Source organism: Pleurodeles waltl, chromosome 2_2, assembly GCF_031143425.1.
Source record: "Pleurodeles waltl isolate 20211129_DDA chromosome 2_2, aPleWal1.hap1.20221129, whole genome shotgun sequence".
NCBI lineage: Eukaryota > Metazoa > Chordata > Amphibia > Caudata > Salamandridae > Pleurodeles > Pleurodeles waltl.
The window spans coordinates 925,601,725-925,622,078 of NC_090439.1; the positions used below are offsets into that span (position 1 = coordinate 925,601,725).

Below are 20,354 nucleotides of genomic sequence, written 5' to 3' on the forward strand. Positions count from 1 at the left end.
CATCCCCTCCTCCACTTCCCTGTGGCCCAGCCCACCCCTCCCTCACCTGCTGGCTGAGCCAGCAGATGAAAAATGAAAAATAAAACGATAGCAAGCTATTGTTTTACTTTTCATCTGCTGGCTCATCCAGGTACATGACAACCAAAATTGGATGCAAACTGTCAAAGCATGGAAATCACATCTGTATTGTTCCCACAATCAAAATATATTCCTGTGCGGGTTTCTCCTTTGATGACGTAATTGTCCCTATGAAACGTAGTTTTGGGTTGGTTCGTGCAATGTGCTGGCTGGTTGCTGCGGTGTGCTCTGACTGTCCCTTTTCAAGGCTGATCATTTACAAAGATGTGTGTGTGTGCACGCAGCATCACATAAGTCCTCGTGTGTGAAGCTGGAGGCCATGCAGTGTCTGTTAAGAGCAGGAGAAAAAAGGTGAACTGGATGAGCATACCAGCTGTCAATTTATTTTCGTCTCTTTTCGTATTAACTATGCCACATGTCTAATTTCTTGTGTTAGACCGCACAGAGTGTGCAGATAAAGAACGTGAGCCTTGTGGACAACGGAATGGGAATTTTCTCCATCATTTACGCACCTTCTGCAACAACCCATGCAAGGTCAAACAAAACCGTAGCAATTAAGGTGAGCCAATGTGTACTGTGTGAATGTTGTATTTATACGCAAACGTGTTCCCGAAAGAGGCAATGAACGAAAACATACTAAAAAGTACTTATATGAAACAACTCTACCACATGTTTTGCTGTTCACATGCCGTAGGCGCTCAGGGGGATGCTGCAGCAGTCTCAAAATCATAATACTGGAGTTCAAAAGTTGAATAGGCAATAAAGATGCCTGTAAATTGTCTGGCTATCTTCCCCCATTAGCTGTGCGTTGAAAGACAGAGGTCAAATGTCTGACAAACTGATGCTTATTCTCAGGCTGGAGATTACTGTTTACTTTTCTTGGACTCCAAGTTGAGATGATTTTGCTAAGCAATCCTGCTCGGGTACAAAAAGTATGACAGGAAAGGATGTAAGATGTTATTTTTTCGAACAAACAACAAAACTAAAATACCTGTATTTGAACTATACAGGGAGTGCAGAATTATTAGGCAAGTTGTATTTTTGAGGATTAATTTTATTATTGAACAACAACCATGTTCTCAATGAACCCAAAAAACTCATTAATATCAAAGCTGAATATTTTTGGAAGTAGTTTTTAGTTTGTTTTTAGTTTTAGCTATGTTAGGGGGATATCTGTGTGTGCAGGTGACTATTACTGTGCATAATTATTAGGCAACTTAACAAAAACAAAATATATACCTATTTCAATTATTTATTATTACCAGTGAAACCAATATAACATCTCAACATTCACAAATATACATTTCTGACATTCAAAAACAAAACAAAAACAAATCAGTGACCAATATAGCCACCTTTCTTTGCAAGGACACTCAAAAGCCTGCCATCCATGGATTCTGTCAGTGTTTTGATCTGTTCACCATCAACATTGCGTGCAGCAGCAACCACAGCCTCCCAGACACTGTTCAGAGAGGTGTACTGTTTTCCCTCCTTGTAAATCTCACATTTGATGATGGACCACAGGTTCTCAATGGGGTTCAGATCAGGTGAACAAGGAGGCCATGTCATTAGATTTCCTTCTTTTATACCCTTTCTTGCCAGCCACGCTGTGGAGTACTTGGACGTGTGTGATGGAGCATTGTCCTGCATGAAAATCATGTTATTCTTGAAGGATGCAGACTTCTTCCTGTACCACTGCTTGAAGAAGGTGTCTTCCAGGAACTGGCAGTAGGACTGGGAGTTGAGCTTGACTCCATCCTCAACCCGAAAAGGCCCCACAAGCTCATCTTTGATGATACCAGCCCAAACCAGTACTCCACCTCCACCTTGCTGGCGTCTGAGTCGGACTGGAGCTCTCTGCCCTTTACCAATCCAGCCACGGGCCCATCCATCTGGCCCATCAAGACTCACTCTCATTTCATCAGTCCATAAAACCTTAGAAAAATCAGTCTTGAGATATTTATTGGCCCAGTCTTGACGTTTCAGCTTGTGTGTCTTGTTCAGTGGTGGTCATCTTTCAGCCTTTCTTACCTTGGCCATGTCTCTGAATATTGCACACCTTGTGCTTTTGGGCACTCCAGTGATGTTGCAGCTCTGAAATATGGCCAAACTGGTGGCAAGTGGCATCGTGGCAGCTGCACGCTTGACTTTTCTCAGTTCATGGGCAGTTATTTTGCGCCTTGGTTTTTCCACACGCTTCTTGCGACCCTGTTGACTATTTTGAATGAAACGCTTGATTGTTCGATGATCACGCTTCAGAAGCTTTGCAATTTTAAGAGTGCTGCATCCCTCTGCAAGATATCTCACTATTTTTGACTTTTCTGAGCCTGTCAAGTCCTTCTTTTGACCCATTTTGCCAAAGGAAAGGAAGTTGCCTAATAATTATGCACACCTGATATAGGGTGTTGATGTCATTAGACCACACCCCTTCTCATTACAGAGATGCACATCACCTAATATGCTTAATTGGTAGTAGGCTTTCGAGCCTATACAGCTTGGAGTAAGACAACATGCATAAAGAGGATGATGTGGTCAAAATACTCATTTGCCTAATAATTCTGCACTCCCTGTAAAAAGATTTCCAAATCTATCAGAAGGTAGGAAAGTACAAATGAAGCACATTTTTAGTTCTGAAATTTGATGGAAAAAAATATTTTATTAGCATCAAAACAAATCAAGACATTTTACTTTGTGTTGCATACATTGAGAAAAATTAATTTATTCCCGTTTTCCACACATTATCGTTTGTGCACTATATAGTTTTACCAATAAAGCTGTATGTACAAATTTAGTGATCATTTGTAAGAAATTGGGTTCTTGATTAAGGGGAGGGAAGACTCTTCTCAAACAACAACCACAATCCTTGTTAGAGTGAACCACAAAAGTCTCTAAATTAACCTGTGCATAACCTTCTTGTACAAAAGCACTCAGGCTTAACGTAGAGACACTGTGTTAAGTATTTATGCAGTACACAAATAGTATTAAGATGAAAACACAACACAAGAAAAATCCTCAAACAATCAAGAGAAATAGAGTAATTTAAAAAAATAGAATTCCACCAAATGAATTAAATCCAGTCAGAAAAACCGGAGCTATGCATTTTTAAAGTTTTAAGTGAAAAATAGCACCCAACCGCGGTATCTGGTTGCGCAAGACCGGGAAAAAGTCAAAGGTTAAGGTCATCCTCAGTGGAGCTTGATTTGGCTACATGAGGTGCATTCAGCCCAGTCTTGGCTTACCTTTGGATTTAGAGGAATTTTTGAAGAAAGGTTCCTGAGAAAGTAAAGTTCAGCGAGGCAAGGCAGACTATGGTGTCCAACGAGAGGGTGTTGACATCAGAAACCCACTAGATGGAATTGTGGTGAAGATTTTTACCTAATGGCTTTGCCACTTTTTTGGAAGGCAAAAATGTCCAGTAAATCAAAGCTGCAACTGTACCTGACGAGGACTCCACAAGGCCAGATACCTTTGGTGAAATGTCCTGCTAAATAGTATTTGTTGCTCCAGGAAAAAATATAGCTGAATCTACACAGAGTTAGGCTGACTGTCGATGCAACATAGGTGGATCAGTGAGCAGGTAGGTCCCAGTTTTCTGTTCGTTCTCAGGCTACTTTTTGGTGAAAATAGTCTAAGTCCCAACTTTCAGCACCACCGCCAATGCTCCAGAAGAGAAGGGGCACCGATTGGGGGGTGGACGTACTCCAGCAGAGGCCAAGTGCAGGGTTTAACTTCTCTGCAGCTAGTTATGTGGAGAAGTGTGGCACAATGGTTAGAGCGGCAGACCCTGATGCAGAGATCTGTCCCGGGACCAGGGTTCATTTCCCGCCTCGGCGGGTCTTGGGCTCAATTCCCTTGGACCAGATAATTCTTGCCTCAGTGCCTAATCTAATTAATGGGTCCCACTCTGTAACTCTGGGCAATAGCTTGCTTAATCTCCACAACGGCCCTGACAGTGCTCGGATGCCTGGCTTCACCCTGGGGGTTACCCAGGAGTGGGTGCCTCACAGGGAAAAGCCAGGAGGGGTTCCACAGTGGTATGCGCACAGCGCCTTTAGACCCTAACGGGTGAGTAGTGCGCTATACAAGTGCGAAGTTTATGTCACTGTAGCTCACACAAGAAATCAGCCAAATAGTCTTTGAAGTTACTCTGGTAGCCCTGGGTTCATGCAGCAAGGCATGCCTCAAGCAATATGGTAGTCCTCTGTTAGCAGCAGGTCCATCCTCTAAGGTACAAGGCAGACCTTGAGCAGCAGGGCTGTCCGGGGCTGCCCTTTGGATGCCCTCTGCAGGTCCAAGAGTGTACTGAATAGTTGGTCTGAGGGTCCAATATCTATACCTGGTACCATCCCTTGAAGTAGGGGAACTTTCTAAACTAACCCCACATCTGGTTCAGGAAACTTCCTTCCTTCCCCTACTGAGGTTCAAAGCAGTCTAGGGTGACAAAAGACTTGTGCACAAAGGCAAACTGCCAAGCTGTTCAGTCATGTGACCCAGAACACGAGTTGCAGGCACCGAACGGTTAGGACAAGAAAATGATAAATTTCTAAAAGAGGCATTTCCAGAATTATGAATTAAGAACCTGATTGTACCATTAAAGAGGATCTTAAATTACAATTAATTTCAAACCAAACATGATTGTTCCCAATCAGAAGTTAGCACTTATTAAATGTAATTAGGTAGCTAAATTTTATCCCATGGGTGAGGTAGGCCTTACAGTAGTGAAAAATGAATTTAGGAATTTTCCAGTACCCGAAGTTGTAAAACTTAAAAATACTTGTTGTGCTTTTAAATGCAATACACCCCACCTTGTAGACTATTTAAGGCCTATCCTAAAAAGGATAGGGGGAGTATCCCAGTTCTGATAACTTAGACAGCAGAAATATTATAGTTGGAAATGCTTGTTTCTTTATTGTAAGATCTTCATTGATAGTCACAAACTTCAGAATAGTTTCCCACAGTGGTGGGAATTGCAGAACTATATCTCTCAAGAGTGTGACTGGTCGAAACGCGCTGTTTTCCCTGTTTTCTCTGCAGAGTAAATACAATATCCAGCTATCCCATTGGTATGGCTCGCTTCTTTTTCCAACCTGCCATGGAGTGGTTGGGTGCGTGAGCAGTGGTGGTTTCTTGATAAGAGCAGAGGGGCCACACCCCTCCCAATGTTTTGCTCATTTTGTGTTTTCTTATGCTAGACCATCATCCTGCTTTTTTATGCCCTGTATTACACTCGCTGTGAACGAGGATCAGGCAATGAAGACATTTTTAAAAGACACATGAGGTTGTGCGCATGTGCCTCTTGTAGCATGATTTACGGGGCTTGTTATATTTCAGCCCTTACACTGTGTGACCTTAGTCACTTTTGTGCCACACCCACTGATGACGAAGGCCTGGGGCACTGATTGAATGCAGCCTGGGCACTTTAGGCTTAAGTCCAGTGCTGCCTGAAACTGCATGCCAATCAGAAATAGGCCATTTTCTTTACTTGTCACAGCATGAAGTGGGATCAGCAGTTACAATGATTCTCACCTCACCCTGTGACATGTTAAGGAAGGAGTAGGCTTCACATAAGGACAGCAGCACTGGGATTAATCCCTCAGCGACTGTTACATTGACTTCATCATTTAAAAGCAGCGACTGGAATTCCCTTAATAAGAACAAAGTGCAGTGATCTGGTCTGTGCTAAATGAGGCTGGTGACTGGAGAGAAGGGATGTACAAATTTAGCCACCCAAGATTCATCAGTGCGCCCCGTCTGCCCTCTGACCTATACACCCATTGTGGTTCAGTCCTGAAAAGAAGAAAGGATCTCCTGTGCATCACATCAAGTGAAAAGGATGAGAGTGAGACACAACTTTGTATCTCATTAATTCACCTTATTCCAAAGCGTGTTATAAAGTCCTTGGTTAACAGTCCTGCAGATGTGAGAAAGGCAGCCACAGAGAAAATGCTCGTGCCCAGGCACATCTGGCTGAACAAAGAGTCATTAGAAACTCTGAAGGATTTTCAAAGCAAGCGTTTTAGTTTGCATGTAAAAAACATAAAAGAATGAAAATAAAATATTTGTTGTACCATGACTAAAGCTTTTGTGAGAAAGAAATACAGCACTCAGCACAGCCAATTTTCTCAGGTCTATGTGTGATGTGTTGCTATAGTTCAGGCTTTCTTTTTTTCCTTGAACTATGGGACTTGTAGTCTTATTTATATCATTTTAAAACCAGCACTACAAGTCCAAGAATTCAAAGAAAAAGAAACAAGACTGGAGTACCACATCACACATGGAACTGGGAAACTTGGTTGCAATGAGCATACAGCAAAAGAAACATTTGCAGTTTGTCCAAGGCACTAAGAAAGGCCTGTGGCAGGGAGACAGTGAAAAAGACAGAAACAGCCAGAGAAATACAGGGAGACACAAGTAAAGTCAGGAAAGATAAGAAATGGAGAGGAAGAGGTTTAGAGAGAAAGGTTAAGTACAAGAGAAACAGAAATAGAGAGGAAAGTGATGGGCATGGAATAAGATAGAAAGATGGACTGCTGGAGAGAGAAAGGGAAATTGGATAGATAGAAGGAAAAGTCAGAGAGATACATTCGAAGGCAGATACAACAGAGATAGAGGGAGGGAGTGTTAAAGAGACAGACTTAAGGACAGGAAGAGGCAGAGTAAAGTATACACTGGGCAAGAAAAACCAAGAGAAAGAGACTGAAAGATGGAGAGATAGAAAGTGAAAGACAGGGGGAGACAGATACAGAGATAAAGGGAAATACAAAGGCATGGGTAGAGCTATAAAAAGACAGGGGTTGACAAAGAAAGTCAGGAAGGGGCATAGAAATCTGCAAAAGAGAAAAGACAAAAAGGCAGATAAGGGATTATAGAGACATCAAAACAAAACAGGGAGGAAGAGACACCAGGGTCACACTGAACTGAATCTACCATTCATTCTGAGAAACATCCCGAACAACGGGGTCTAAACCACTACTTTCCTGAACCACTACTGCTAAACAACTAAAAAGTCTCTATAACTAAGTACTGAACAGCGACTGTCTAAACAACAATTGTGACTGAATAACAATTGCCTTAACAACTAACTTCAAGCACAGAACAGACCCTTACTCTGCCGGGTCACAATGCCTGGAATGAGGCACCTATTCAGAACCTTTACTCTCTTTTAATGAAGCCCTTACTGACATCCTACTTGGGGCTAAGCCTTGCACAAGGGCTCCTGTGCATAGGGAAAATGCCTGCCACAATTGTCCCAAGATTACTTACCAAGAACCCCACCAAAGAGAGATTGGTGGTCCAAGCCTCCACCTCTAGAGTCAACCCTGGTGTGTTCCCTTCCACTCCACCGGTTAGGGAATCCAAGAACTGGATACTGTTGACAAGGGTATGTTCTTTCCCACCTGCCTTGCACTGAGGAAGGTGAACACTGTGTGCCTTTTCTGTTGCTATCCCCATATGATCTGGGATTTGGTTGCACAAGTGCTGCCTATGGTCTTGGAGGAGGCCTGAGCCATACTCTCCCACGCTATTGCTGATGGGAGAGATGCAGTAAAGTTCACCATATGATTTGCACTGGTCATGACCGAGACACTGGGTAGAGCATTTTCATTGTGAGTGGCCCTGCAGTGCCACGCCTGGTAAAAATCATTGGCTTTTCAGGTGATATCTAAGCCTTGCTTATGAACATGCCGATTGATAGCTTTTGTCTTTTTGGAGAAAAGGTGGACTCAGTGCTTGAGCACTTTAAGGAAAGAAGTGCTAAGGCCAGGCCCTGGGGCTTGTCTATGGCCCTTGGTAACCAGAGTCCACCTTCTGCCCCTTTCATGGTCACAGAAGGGGGTTGCAGCCACATCAATACTCTCCCAGCCACTACAACCAACCGGCTTCCCAGCCTTTTTACGGCCAAGGTCGTGGGTCCCATGGACCACGTGGGACAGGTAGCCTTAGGTCCGGCCAGTTTACCACCATAACACCAGCAGCTGAAGCCTCCAAACCCCTTAGGTTTGCCCTTAGATCATCATGGACATACAGAGGGGGCAGGACATGCCATTGCCTGCACCAGTGGCAGTCAGTAACATCAGATCATTGGGTTTTGCAAATCGTCCAAAGGTGCTACTCTATACCCTTTGTGAACACTCCTCCACTCATGCCACCCTGTCTGACGGAGGACCACCTCTCCTTCAGGAGGTGCTGGCTCTCTTGGCCAACAGAGCCAACAGAGCCATCAAGAGGGTGCTGGCATCAGAAATAGATCTTGGTTGCTATTTCTATAACTTTCTGGTGTCCAAGAAGGATGGAGACCTTTGTTCTATTCTAGACCTTCGCCTTCTCAATCTCTTCCTGAAAAGGGAGAAATTCAAAGTTCTAGCACTATTTCTGTCTACCTTGGATTTGGTAGACGGGATGGTAGTATTAGACTTGCAGTAATTATATGTTCACATTCCTGTCCAGTCTGCCCACTGACATTACCTGCGGTTCATGGTGGCCCAAGAGCACTTTCAGTTTGCTGGGATCCCCTTTGGCCTAACCAGCACCCCTAATGTGTTCCCAGAAGTGATGGTGTTCGTCACGGCTCATCTGCGGAGGTCTGAGGTTCCAGTCTTTCCCAACCTCGATGAGTGGCTGTTGAAGGTGGGCTCACCACAAGCAGTCGTCTCCCACCTCTACACTATGGCAAACCTTCTGCACTCGCTGCGGTTCACTATCAATGTGCAAAAGACACCCCTGACTACCTGATGCTCCCTTACATCTGTTCTGGAGACAGTGCATTTTGGGATTATCATCCCAAGCAGTGAGCCCAGGATATTCAGGCTATGAAATTGATGTTTCAGCCTTTGTCCTGGATTTCGGTGAGAATGACCGTGCAGTTGTTGGGGGGGCTAATGGCCTCCTGCTTCCTGCTTATAACCAATGTGTGATGGAATATGTGTGCTCTGTAGTGGGACCAGAAGTCTCAGTGAGTACAGCATCAGGAGAATCTCTCTAACATGGTCCAGAACTCTGAGGGAGCTGGGAAAGACCTGCAGTGGTAGCTGATGAACCACAATTGGGTCATTGGCAGATCCTTCTCCCTTCCCCAAACAGGGCTGACTGTAGTGATAGATGTGTCACTTCTGAGATGGGGTGGCCATCTGGGATAGGTGTGGATCAGAGGACTCTGGTCTCTGATGGAGTCTGAGCTCCACATCAACCTGTTGAAGCTTTGGGCAATTCACTTGACACTGAAAGTCTTTCTTCCTTCAATCAAGGAAAGGTGTAGGTGTTCATGGAAAACACCGCCACCATGTGGTATTGCAACAAACAGGGTGGGGTGAGGTTGTGTCCCTTTGTCAAGAGAACCTGTATCTCTGGACATGGCTGGAGTGCCAGGGCCTTTCTCTGGTGATTCAAGAGACCCTGCGTCTCTGGACATGGCTGGAATGACAGGGCATTTCTCTGGTGGTTCAACACCTAGCGAGCTTCTGGAACACCAGGGCAGACAAACTCAGCCAAAGGTACACTCTAGTGATTCCAAGGTAAACCTCACCTTTTGTCCTGAGTCGAGCTCTGGCGTTTTGTACGCTTTTCTGCCTATACACCTCCGTTCCAGAGTTCTCAAGAAGATCAGGAACAACCAGGCTCAAGTTATTCTTGTGACTCAGATTGGGTACGGAGACTGGTATCCCGAGCTGTTGAGCATGAGCATTGGTCCCCGAATCAGACTGCCTCTTGAGAAGGTATTCTGTCGCAGCAAGAGGGGAGGGTTCTGCACCCATATCTGCACACCCTTCACCTTCATGCATAGATATTGAGCAGCAATAATTTACAGCTTTTGACCTTCCCCCCGAAGTCTGTAATGTTATTTTAGTAGCTAGGCGTCCATCCACCAAGTCAGTATACCCCTGTTGTTGGGATTAATTTGTGGCATGGTGGGGTTCAAAATACATTGACCATCTTTCTTCTTCTCTTTCAAAGGTTCTAAAGTTCATTCTATCTTTGGCCCAGCAGTTTTCTGCTCTGGGCACAGTTAAAGTTATTTATCAGCCATTTCGCCATTTTTGCAGCTGCCGGACCAACTTTCTTTATTCAAGGCACTTGTTGTGGTTATGTTTCTCAAAAGCTTGCAGCACGTTTCCTCCAGGCCATTCATTATGTGCCATTGGGATCTAAACCTTGTTCTAACCGTCTTAATGTGTGCACCTTTTGAGTCTCTGCAGAATTGCCCTCTTTGGCTATTGATCATCAAAACTGTTTTTCTAGTGGCCATTCAGTGGCCAGGAGGTTCCGTGAATTGCAGTCAATCTTGGCCCACATTTCCTTCTGACGTTTGTGACTTCTTTCTTTGTAGGCCAGAGCATCACTGTGCCTACCTTCTAAGCTCCGCCTCACCCCTCCAAAGAGGAGGAGAGACTGTACCCTCTGGATCAAAAGAGTGTTGTCATTTTAACTTGATTGCACAAAAGAGTTACCGGTGGACAATCAGCCCTTTGTGGGGTATGTAGGAGCCGAGAAATGGACCATCATATTCTCAGGAGCTGCTACGCATTGCCCAAGAAGCAAACCCATGAGGGCTTGCGTGCTCATTCCACCAGACCAAAGGCTGCGGCCACTCGGTTAGCCTATAATGTCCCTGTTCTGGACATCTGTTAGGTAGTAACCTGGTCATCTTTGCACATGTTTATCCAACACCACTGTCTAAACACTCAAATCTGTCACTTCGCCTGCTCGGTTCTACAGGACTTTCTGGTTTGAATTGGCTTTGCAGATCCACCTCCAGGGAAGCATTACTTGGGTATATATTCTAAGGTAAAGAATCTGGAGCTAAAAGTCTATACTAGCTGAACAAGTTACTTGCCTTTGATAATGCCTTATCGGGTAGAGATTCTGTCTAGCCACAGATTCCTTACCGGCCTTCCCACCCTCCATGCTTTGCAAGCAGACTGCAGGGTCAAGCACACTCTTCTGGGGGCCTTGTATTTCACACCAGTTGTCAGTTTGCATCATGGCTCTGCATTCCTGGCCTGGGAGGTTGTGAAAGTACCTGACATGAGCGTGCCGGGGTGTCACCTATATCCGTACTGCTCATGTTATTTCTGGCATGGACGACACCAGTGTGGATCAAATGAGGCAATCTACCCGCGGGCAGGGCTACTGTTTGAAAAATTCTGGATCCAGTCTGATGCTTGTGGAATATTCTAATGTAAGGAATCTGAAGCTAGATAAAGGGCCTGATTACGACCTTCACAGAGGGCATTACTCAGCCACAGATGTGATGGATATCCCATCCACTGTGTTACAAGTTCCATAGGATATAATGGAACTTGTAATATGGCGGGCGGGATATCTGTCACGTTTGGGACGGAGTAATGCCCTCTGCCAAGGTCATAATCAGGCCCAAACTCTCTACAAGATAAGGTGTTACCAAATGTACGTAATTTGTTCAACAGTTGCATTTTGAGAATGTTAATATAAAATCCGACTTTGTCATGAAAGAGGTTTTTAAAATACAATTCAAATGAGTGGAAGAAGACTTTGTTTTTGTTTATTTAGTTAGCCTTTCTGCAGTAAAAAACAAGTTTGGAAGGTTTTCACTCCCAGCATATGTGATGCTTAAACCTACATATTCTACTTTTTTAATACCATGCATGTCGCCCTAAGAGCTATTAAGGCCTACTTTAGGAGTGACATATAAGCAATTTTGCCAGGTCGAAATGGTAGTTTTTAAAACTGCACTTCAAACCTCAGCGGCAGGCCTGAGACATATTTCACAGTGCTACTTTGTGGATGACAGAATCAGTGCTCTAGCTCACCACTAGCATTTAATTTACAGGCCCTCGGTACATGTAGTGCTGTATATTAGGGATTTATAAGAAAATTAAATAATCCAATCAGGTGTATATCAATTTTACCATGTTTGTAAGGGAGAGTACAAGCATTTTACCACTGGTTAGCAGATGTAAGATGTGTAGAGTCCTGAAATCCAACTAAATAGGTTCAGCAAAGGAAGGGAAAACTCTGGAGTGACCATGCAGGAAGGACTTGGTCCACAGCTTCCTTTAGATTGGGAGTGGGTCCAGTTAGTCATTTTTATGATACTTCTATGATCCGTCATTTAGGCATCTATTGCATTTGAAATTGCATGACTAGGTATGCAGCTGACGTTTGGCTCTATTTAGAGCTTGGTGGATTGGATAATCACAAACATACACTTTTTATACTGCGGACAGGATATCGTCCAAGAGTAACTATCCCCAAACTCCAAATAAGGCTAGAGTGCCCTAAGGTTCTGTACTTATATAACATTGGTGTTAAAAAGGAAATTAAAAATGTAAAAGCAAATGTATGGTAATTTAATGAAAAACATATGAATTCAGTTTCAATGGAGATTCAGGGCACTCATACAGAGTACTTTATATAGATTTGATTTCTGAAATTGATGCAGACTTATTTAGCATTTTTGAGTTTCTGTAACACACTGCTATTATATGACACTTAACAAACAAATATTTCTGTTTACAGAGCTCATTGCTTGTGGGAAGTAGTCCTAACTTCAACTGCTCTGATGTCCTCACCAACAGGGATGCTAATATAGAGCTCAGCAGCGCTCACCGTAGCACAAGGCCTCCGAATGGTGAGCTTCTTTGTCAGTGGAGATTGATAATGTTGTAAAATGCATACCTTTTACAACAATTGTTCTCTGCTCACTCCATAGGTGGTAGAAGTGGGATATGCTGGCCAACCTTTGCTTCCGGACCCAATGGGGCCCCAGGAACATCCCATGCAGTCCTGTCATCTTACAATGCTATTACTGGCTTAATGACAGTAGAAGGTAGGTGTGAAATGTTCTAGCTTTGCTTGTGTTACTGCTACTCTGATAGCTGTTTGTGATTTTTTCCAAGAGCTCTACCACATATGTCTTAATGACGTGTCTATACACATCATGGACATGAGCTGCAAATGTTTTCATAATTGCCTCTTCACTGTTTGTACAAGGTTTGCACAAACATTTGAAAAATCATTTGAAAATGTATCTGGCATAGGACCCCCCAGCAGTCAAGGTTTTATTTTGCTATTCAGTTGATGTTTTACCCTACATAGCAGGGCTGGACTCATGTACTTTTGTCCCCTTATTTTATCCCATGCATGGATTTGTCAAAAAATAGCCAGTTCCACTAAGGTGTGCTAAATTTCTTGCAGATTTTTTAAACGATGCCAACGATAAAAGCTAATCAAAGGCATTTTCAATACAAAATGCAGCTGAACCATAACTACATTCACTATTGCCTGATTTTTAATGGTTTCTGAACAACCTTCCCGTTTCCCTATATCGTAGCTCTGTTTTTGTATGCTCGTATACATTTATGTATGTATGTAAAGGTATTAAAGCTCTGTACTCTATAAAAGGCAAACATAAAGTGTAGATTGTAGAGGAAGTAGCTGGGTGATGGACACTTCATGGACTGTGATTTAGTGTCCTCAATTCTTTCCAATTTAGAGCAGCGTTTTAGGGCTGCAACGATGTAAACAGGGATGGCTTTGGGGGTTTCATAACCCTGATGAAATTGATATTTCACAGGCAAGAGTGAAATATTATCCATATTTCAGGGTTTTCTTTGGTCTGTGGGTTTTACACCCCAGTATTTTGTGCAATAAAGGCACCAAAACCTTTAGAATTTGTGCCTAGAAAAACCACTGAATATTTCAGTAAACTAATCATAACTTTTACCCATATCAAGCACCAAAGCCCGGGTTGGCTCTGTCATTGGAAAGCTTACTCTAACAGGCTGACTGGGTAGGGTCATTTGAAGTAAAGGTATCAGCACACCTTATATAAAATGGACCTTCTGATTAACTTTGTTTTTCTGTCCATCACCTCCAGGAAACACTGGGTGGTACCAATCAGAACAAATAGGAAAATTACCCCAACACCCTGGGAGAAAACGAGCAGAGTGCAGGTTCTTTAGGGTTGGTGAAGTTGGGCAGTCAGAGTAAGGACATAAGACCTCCCACTCTATCTAGAGAAGATGGTCAGACTTTTTTATTTTGATTATATCAGACATCCCACTCCGTCTAGAGAAGATGGTCTGATTTTTTTCTATCCATCACCACTGGGACAAACCTGACAATAGCAGTCATAAAAAAACTCAAACAGTGTGGACATCATTTGTTTTGTTTTTAAAAAAAAGACAAAACCCGTTGTTAGACTTTGCATCCTTGGCATGGTCTCCCCTAACTTTTTGCCTCTGTTTCCCAGGTTGTTGTTGTATGCTGAACTCTGTTTGTGCTGTTTTTGATACTCTAGGCACTTTACTACTGCTAATCAGTGCCAAAGTGCAAGTGCTCCTATGTAAAATGCATATGTAATTGGCTTTCCATGATTGGCATATTTGATTTACTAGTAGGTCCCTAGTACAGTGCACTAGATGTGTCCAGGGCCTGTAAATCAAATGCTACTAGTGGGCCTGCACCACTGGCTGTGCCATCCAGATGAGTAGCCCTGTAGACACTACAATGTCTGTGTGTGCAGTTTTAAACTGCCAATTCGACTTGGCAAGTGTACTCTCCTTCTGTTTTTGTACATGTAAGGTAGGCCCTAGGCCATAGGTTGCCCCGTGGACAGGGTGTAGTGTATGTTTAAGGTAGGACATATACTGATGTGCTTTACATGTCCTAACAGAGAAATACTGGGAAATTCGGTTTTCACTGTTGCAAGGCCTATCTCTCTCATAGGATAATTTGGGGTCTGCCTTTAGGTATTATTAAAGTGCAGATTCCCTTTGGGAGCAGATAGGAATATGGGGCCAGATGTATCATTACATCCAATAGCGATGACCTAATTGTGATTTTTTGCAAATCACAATTAATTAATCGCTATTGGAATGTATGAAACACCAGGAGTTTCAAACTGCGATTCGCTAGGGCTCACAAATGGACCTACCTCATTAATATTCATGAGGTCGGTCACAATTTGCGAGCCATTGTGAATGGCTACAATCACAGGGATGGTGGCCTGCTGGGCTCAGCAGACCACCATGTCTGTGATTGCTTTTCAATAAAGCAATTTTTTTTTAATGCAGCCCGTTTTCCTTAAAGGAAAACAGAGTGCATTTAAAAATGAAAAATGAAAAGATTTCTTTAGATTTTTTAAGAGTAGGCAGTGGTCCGTTAGACTACTTCCTGCTCTTAAAAAATGTTTTTGCATGCATTCACAAAAGGGTAGGGGTTCCGAGGGGACCCCTTTACCTTTGCAAATGGGTTACCGCCAATTTGAAATTGATAATGACTGCGATTGTTTTTCGCAAAACACTTTGATACATCTGTCCCATGGAGTTTAGGGTCTCTGAACTCGCAATTTAAAAATACATCTTTTTACTAAAGTTTGTTTTTAGATTGTGTGTTTGAAAATGCCACTTTTAGTAGTCATTTTTAGCTTAAACCATTCTGTGACAGCCTGTTTGTAGATTCCCTGTCTGGGTCAGTTTGACAGCTGGGCTGTTTGCACCTCCCCTCTAGACAGTGGCACAAAGGGAGCTGGGGTTGTAGCCTGCATATCCTTATGAGCCATCTGAGCTGGAGGGGAAGGGAGGAGTGGTCACTTACACCTGAAAGGGCTGTGCCTGCCCTCACACAGTGCAGTCTCCAACCCCCTGGTGTGTGTCTGGGGCCTGGCCTGGGCAAGGCAGGATCTTACAAACAAGAGAGACTTTTCTTTGAAGTTTACCTACTTCAAAGGCAGAAAGGGGTATAAGTAGTGGACCCAAAACCCTTGAAAATTAGACCACTTCTGGATTCAAGAGGAACCTCTGCCAAGGAGAAGAGCTGAATAGCTGAGGAGACGTGCTGCCCCTGCCTGTGACTGTGCTTTGTTGGGCTATCCTGCAGTTACTGCTTCTGCCTGTGAAATGGGACAAAGACTGGACTTTGTGGTATATACCTGCTTAAGAAGAATCTCCAGTGGCTTGGACTGAGCTTGCCCCCTGTTCTGAAGTTTCAGGGCCATCAAAGACTTCCTCTGCCAGCACCAGGACTCTCTGCTGAGACTCCTGCCCTGCTAAGTGGTGCCCTACCTAGTTCCTGGGCCCATGAAAGGAGAAGCTGGCGAAAAACCAAGAAAACCGACTTCGGACGACTCCGGACTGAAGCCACTGCTGAATTCCATGACGCTGCATGCAACCAAAAGCGTGCTCCTCGCTGGCGTGTGACAACCCTGCTAGTTCGATGCTGCTGCAGCCCCGCCGAAGTCCGTGACTCCGTAGAAGTCGCCGCACCATGCTGTGCATGCCGAATATCGACTCCGCCCGAAGTGTGCAAATTCAATGCTTCGCAGCTACACCTACTCACTTCCACCGCTCCACAGCAAGGACCCGATGCATCTTCGTGATGCCTCCACTGCTTTGCTCCGCAGCACTGGAACTGATGCCGCCTCGGACCCAGCAACAGCACAATCCCGGACTTCGTGCACTGGCTTGTTTTGACATTTCACTAAGCTACGGTACCTAGAGGTCTGCGTGACACCGTGACCGGTGCCATTGGTGTCAGATTGTCAGGAATGACTCTGTCACAATTCTGTGATATCACCTCATCGAAGCATTTGTGTTTCTAAGCACTATGTTTGAGTTTAATCTTTAAAAATTCATACCCTGACTTGTGTATGTCGGATTTTTTGTTGTTTTGTTCTTGTTTTGTTCAGGTAAATATTGGCTATTTTTCTAAACCTGTGTTGAATCCTTTTGTAGTGTTTTTACTGTATTACTCTGTGTGCTAGTACAAATACTTTACACATTGCTTCTGAGTTAAGCCTTTCTGCTCGTGCCAAGCTACCAAGGGGAGGAGTGAGGTTAACCAGGTGTGTTTCTCCTTTGCCCTGACCAGAGTCAGGGTCCTTGCTTGGATAGGGGGCAACCTGACTACCAACCAAAGAACCCATTTCCAACACCTGCCAACAGCATTTCTTCGGAATGCACAACAATCATCACTAGGACGACAGAATAAGTGGGTGGTACTCTCTCAGGTTGGTGGATGTAATGTTGTTTGCCATCCTGGCAGATGGCTTGCTGCCCACCAAACTTTAGATTAGTACCTGACACATTTTTATTATTTGTAGGATCTTTAAAAGCTATTTTTCTAATACTTTGTTTTTTTCAGTCTCGTGTTTCTTTGACGGTATTATTAGGATGTAGTGAAAATACTTTGGCAAAGTAATGTTCTATCATGAGGGTATAGAAATATTTTGCCGTTTCTGTGATTATATTCTAAGGAAGGAGAATGGGTTTTGTGGCCATTTTCATGTTTACTTATGTATATTTTAATGTATGTAACATGGTGATAAAGAGTGAAATGCCATATATGTGTACTTGTTTATGGTAGTCAAATAGATTTTTTTAGCATTCATCAGTGAATTTGTGGTCGTATAATTCTAGTAAAATATTTATATTACATGCAGAGTGTCGAAATCACTGTATATGGGTTGTAGAATGATAATGAAAGGTATATTTTTTAAAGTCCTGTGTGGTGTTTCCTGTAAGTTATGATGATGTACATGGGGTACTGTATGGTGGGTGTGTATGATTATATTATTACTTGTATAGCAGATTACAAAATATGCAGTTGGTCTCAATATTTCTGCGTGTGTTTTAGTATAACCTTAATTTCTCATTATAGTGAGCTATTGTGTAAAAGAGAGTTATGTCTCTATAGGTGAGAATGCATTATGATTGCAAAGTGTATTCATAAGCATATTTTGTGGCTAAACCTCTTGATAGCACTTGACAAACCGTTCACATCAAACACAATACCTTTGTAGTGCACTTTGCGGGAAAGATTCATTAAGCACATTGAAAAAGAAAAGCCTTTTGGTGCATTTACCTGAATTAATTTATTTTTATAAAATGAATGTTGGAATGTGAGGGATGTGAGGGAAGAGCTTCCTTGTGTTTTCCAATCCTTGTGACACACAGTGCGCTGATGTCTGAATGACTGAAAGTGAAGCCAGTCAGCACCTGTAGCGCCTAATTGTTTAGGTTTGATTGGTACTCGGGGCATAACTCTGCCCCAAGTACCAATCCAGTGGTACCATGACTTGTAGATCCCAGTTTGGAGATTGCTCCAGGACTGCAATCCCCAAGCAGGGAGCCACCCACTAGACAGCAGGAATACCTTGAGAGTCAGCTTATCCAGAGCAAGGACAATCTCCTCCAAACAATCAGTCTTGTTTCTGCCCCATGGGGGTGGAGGGGCTCATGTGATGGGCTACCCCAAAACCTGCCAGGGGGCAGAAAGCCCACTAAAGACATATATATATTTTTTAAAGCAGGGGTAGGGAGGTCCACCTTGGCATTTGGCCAATACCCCACCTAAAAGAGGTAAACATTCTTTCTGTCTATACTGGGGAAGAATGAGGGTTTGACCTGACGTCTTCTCGAGAGGAAGGGGCAGAGAGGTGACTAGACATGAGGGGAAAAGGATAAAAAACGGATGGGTTAGGGCAGTCTACCTTGGCATCAGACAATGCTCCCAATACAAAAGGGCCACAACAGTCTTTCTGTCTCCCTACAGTGGGAACTTGGGGGATGGGAGGGTAACTTCAGTATACCCTACCAGGAGGCAGAAATCCCTCTAGACCACCAGTAGTATATTTTGTTTAAAATAAACAAGAGCTAGGGGAGCCCACCTTAGCAGCGGGCTCTACCCCACCACATTATGACCACAACAATAATGTTTGCCTACCCCAGGGGTAGAATGAGAGAATGTGCCCCAAATACATCCCCTTTGGGGGCAGACTGCCGTGGAGACACTGGGGAACACATCATTAAATGAAAGAAGGGATGGGGTGGGATTCCAAGGCATCAAGCATTGCTTCTGCCTCATAATGGGCCCAGCAGTCTTTCTGCCTCTCTGGGATCAGATTGGGGGGATTTTACCTCCAATCTGCTGAAAACTCACTAGATAGCAGGACATATTTTGAAAAAAAGAATGGGGTATGGGTGGCCTACCAGGCATTGGAATTTACCCCTGCTCATAAAGAATGACCCAGTCCCTGGGGTCAGATTGGGTACTGAACCCCAAATACTCCCGCAGGGGGTGGCTGAAAACCAACCAGACCCCAGGGATAATTCTTTTTTTTACTAAAAAAATAGGTGTAGAGGAACACGCTGTACCAAATCTTTGCCCCGGGTCCCTCAATGTTGTGGCCAATCCATTAGATTATTCCAGTACTGTGGATCTTTCTTCAGATTTCCTTTACCAAAATGACAGACAGCAGAAAAAAAACTCTCACCTCCACAAATTTACCATCTTTGGTATGAAACCTTTTCATGCCCAAATTGAGCACCATTCCGAAACAAGACACTTCCTTGAGTGATTTCTACCTTCCTACTACATTTACTGTAATAAGCCTTAGCTGTTGTTTTTTAGCAAATAATTCTGTGGGAATTAAGATGCCACTTTTGCCGTTCCCTTTTTGTTGGCCCCTGGATAAGGGATCTGCACAAAAGGTGCCTAAAAGAACCGAACCAAACATCCTTGCACTTTTTTGTTTTTTGGAAAGTTTGTCAAGATTCATCAAACAGCACCCAGGTTACAAAGAAAAAAAAATAATGAGAATGGAAATTCTAACTAACTTGAAACTCACTTGCGCTATCACTGCTGCTGTAATATATCCAAAAATCTGCTATTGGCTAATAGAGTCATTAATAGAACACTGTCATGGTTCGTGGTATCCTCCCTTTATGGAGGTAACGCAAAAACCACAGACATTTTACTGTAAGAGTTAGAAATGGTCCAGGCCGCTGGATTAAATGCACATGTAGATGTGTGGGTTTGATCCACAGCATCATCGCAGGACATGAGTGCATTTCATTCTGATTGTGGTCCCTGGATGTAGCACACCATTTACTTTCCAGCCCATTAGCCACTAGGTTCTAATTTTACAATGGAAAAATCGATGTGAGCAACAAAAAGATTTTCCTTGAGAAGATGAAATGCGCACTTCAGTTAAAAATGAAAGTAACTAGAAGTTCTCATTTTTATCAACATAATTTTTATGAAGTCAAACATCTGTTCAGCTTCTGATCCATCTGCTGTAAAACATCATAAAACGTATAAACAAACAACGCATTTGCCTCTTCTTAGATTCTCTCTTCGTTGGATTTAAGAATGTCTGTTCAGTCGAAACAAACGTGATGTTTATGACGAATCCGCTGAATGAAGACCTGCAGCACCCGGTGCACGTATCAGGAATCCAGATGGCTGACACAGCAAACGAGGCAAAGATATTCATACACAGACCGGATGTGGGGTAC

General features: G+C 43.4%; 1 protein-coding gene across 2 annotated transcripts in view; it reads left to right on the top strand.

The window, feature by feature from the left end:
• The window catches only part of LOC138282757 (fibrocystin-L-like), a 735,329-nt gene that overhangs the window by 597,547 nt on the left and 117,428 nt on the right, over nt 1-20,354 (top strand). For both annotated transcript variants that reach the window (XM_069220628.1, XM_069220629.1), the window contains exons 68-71: nt 515-637; nt 12,574-12,685; nt 12,767-12,883; nt 20,185-20,350. In XM_069220628.1, coding sequence (XP_069076729.1) covers nt 515-637; nt 12,574-12,685; nt 12,767-12,883; nt 20,185-20,350 — 518 coding nt within the window. The remainder of the gene's footprint in view (nt 1-514; nt 638-12,573; nt 12,686-12,766; nt 12,884-20,184; nt 20,351-20,354) is intronic.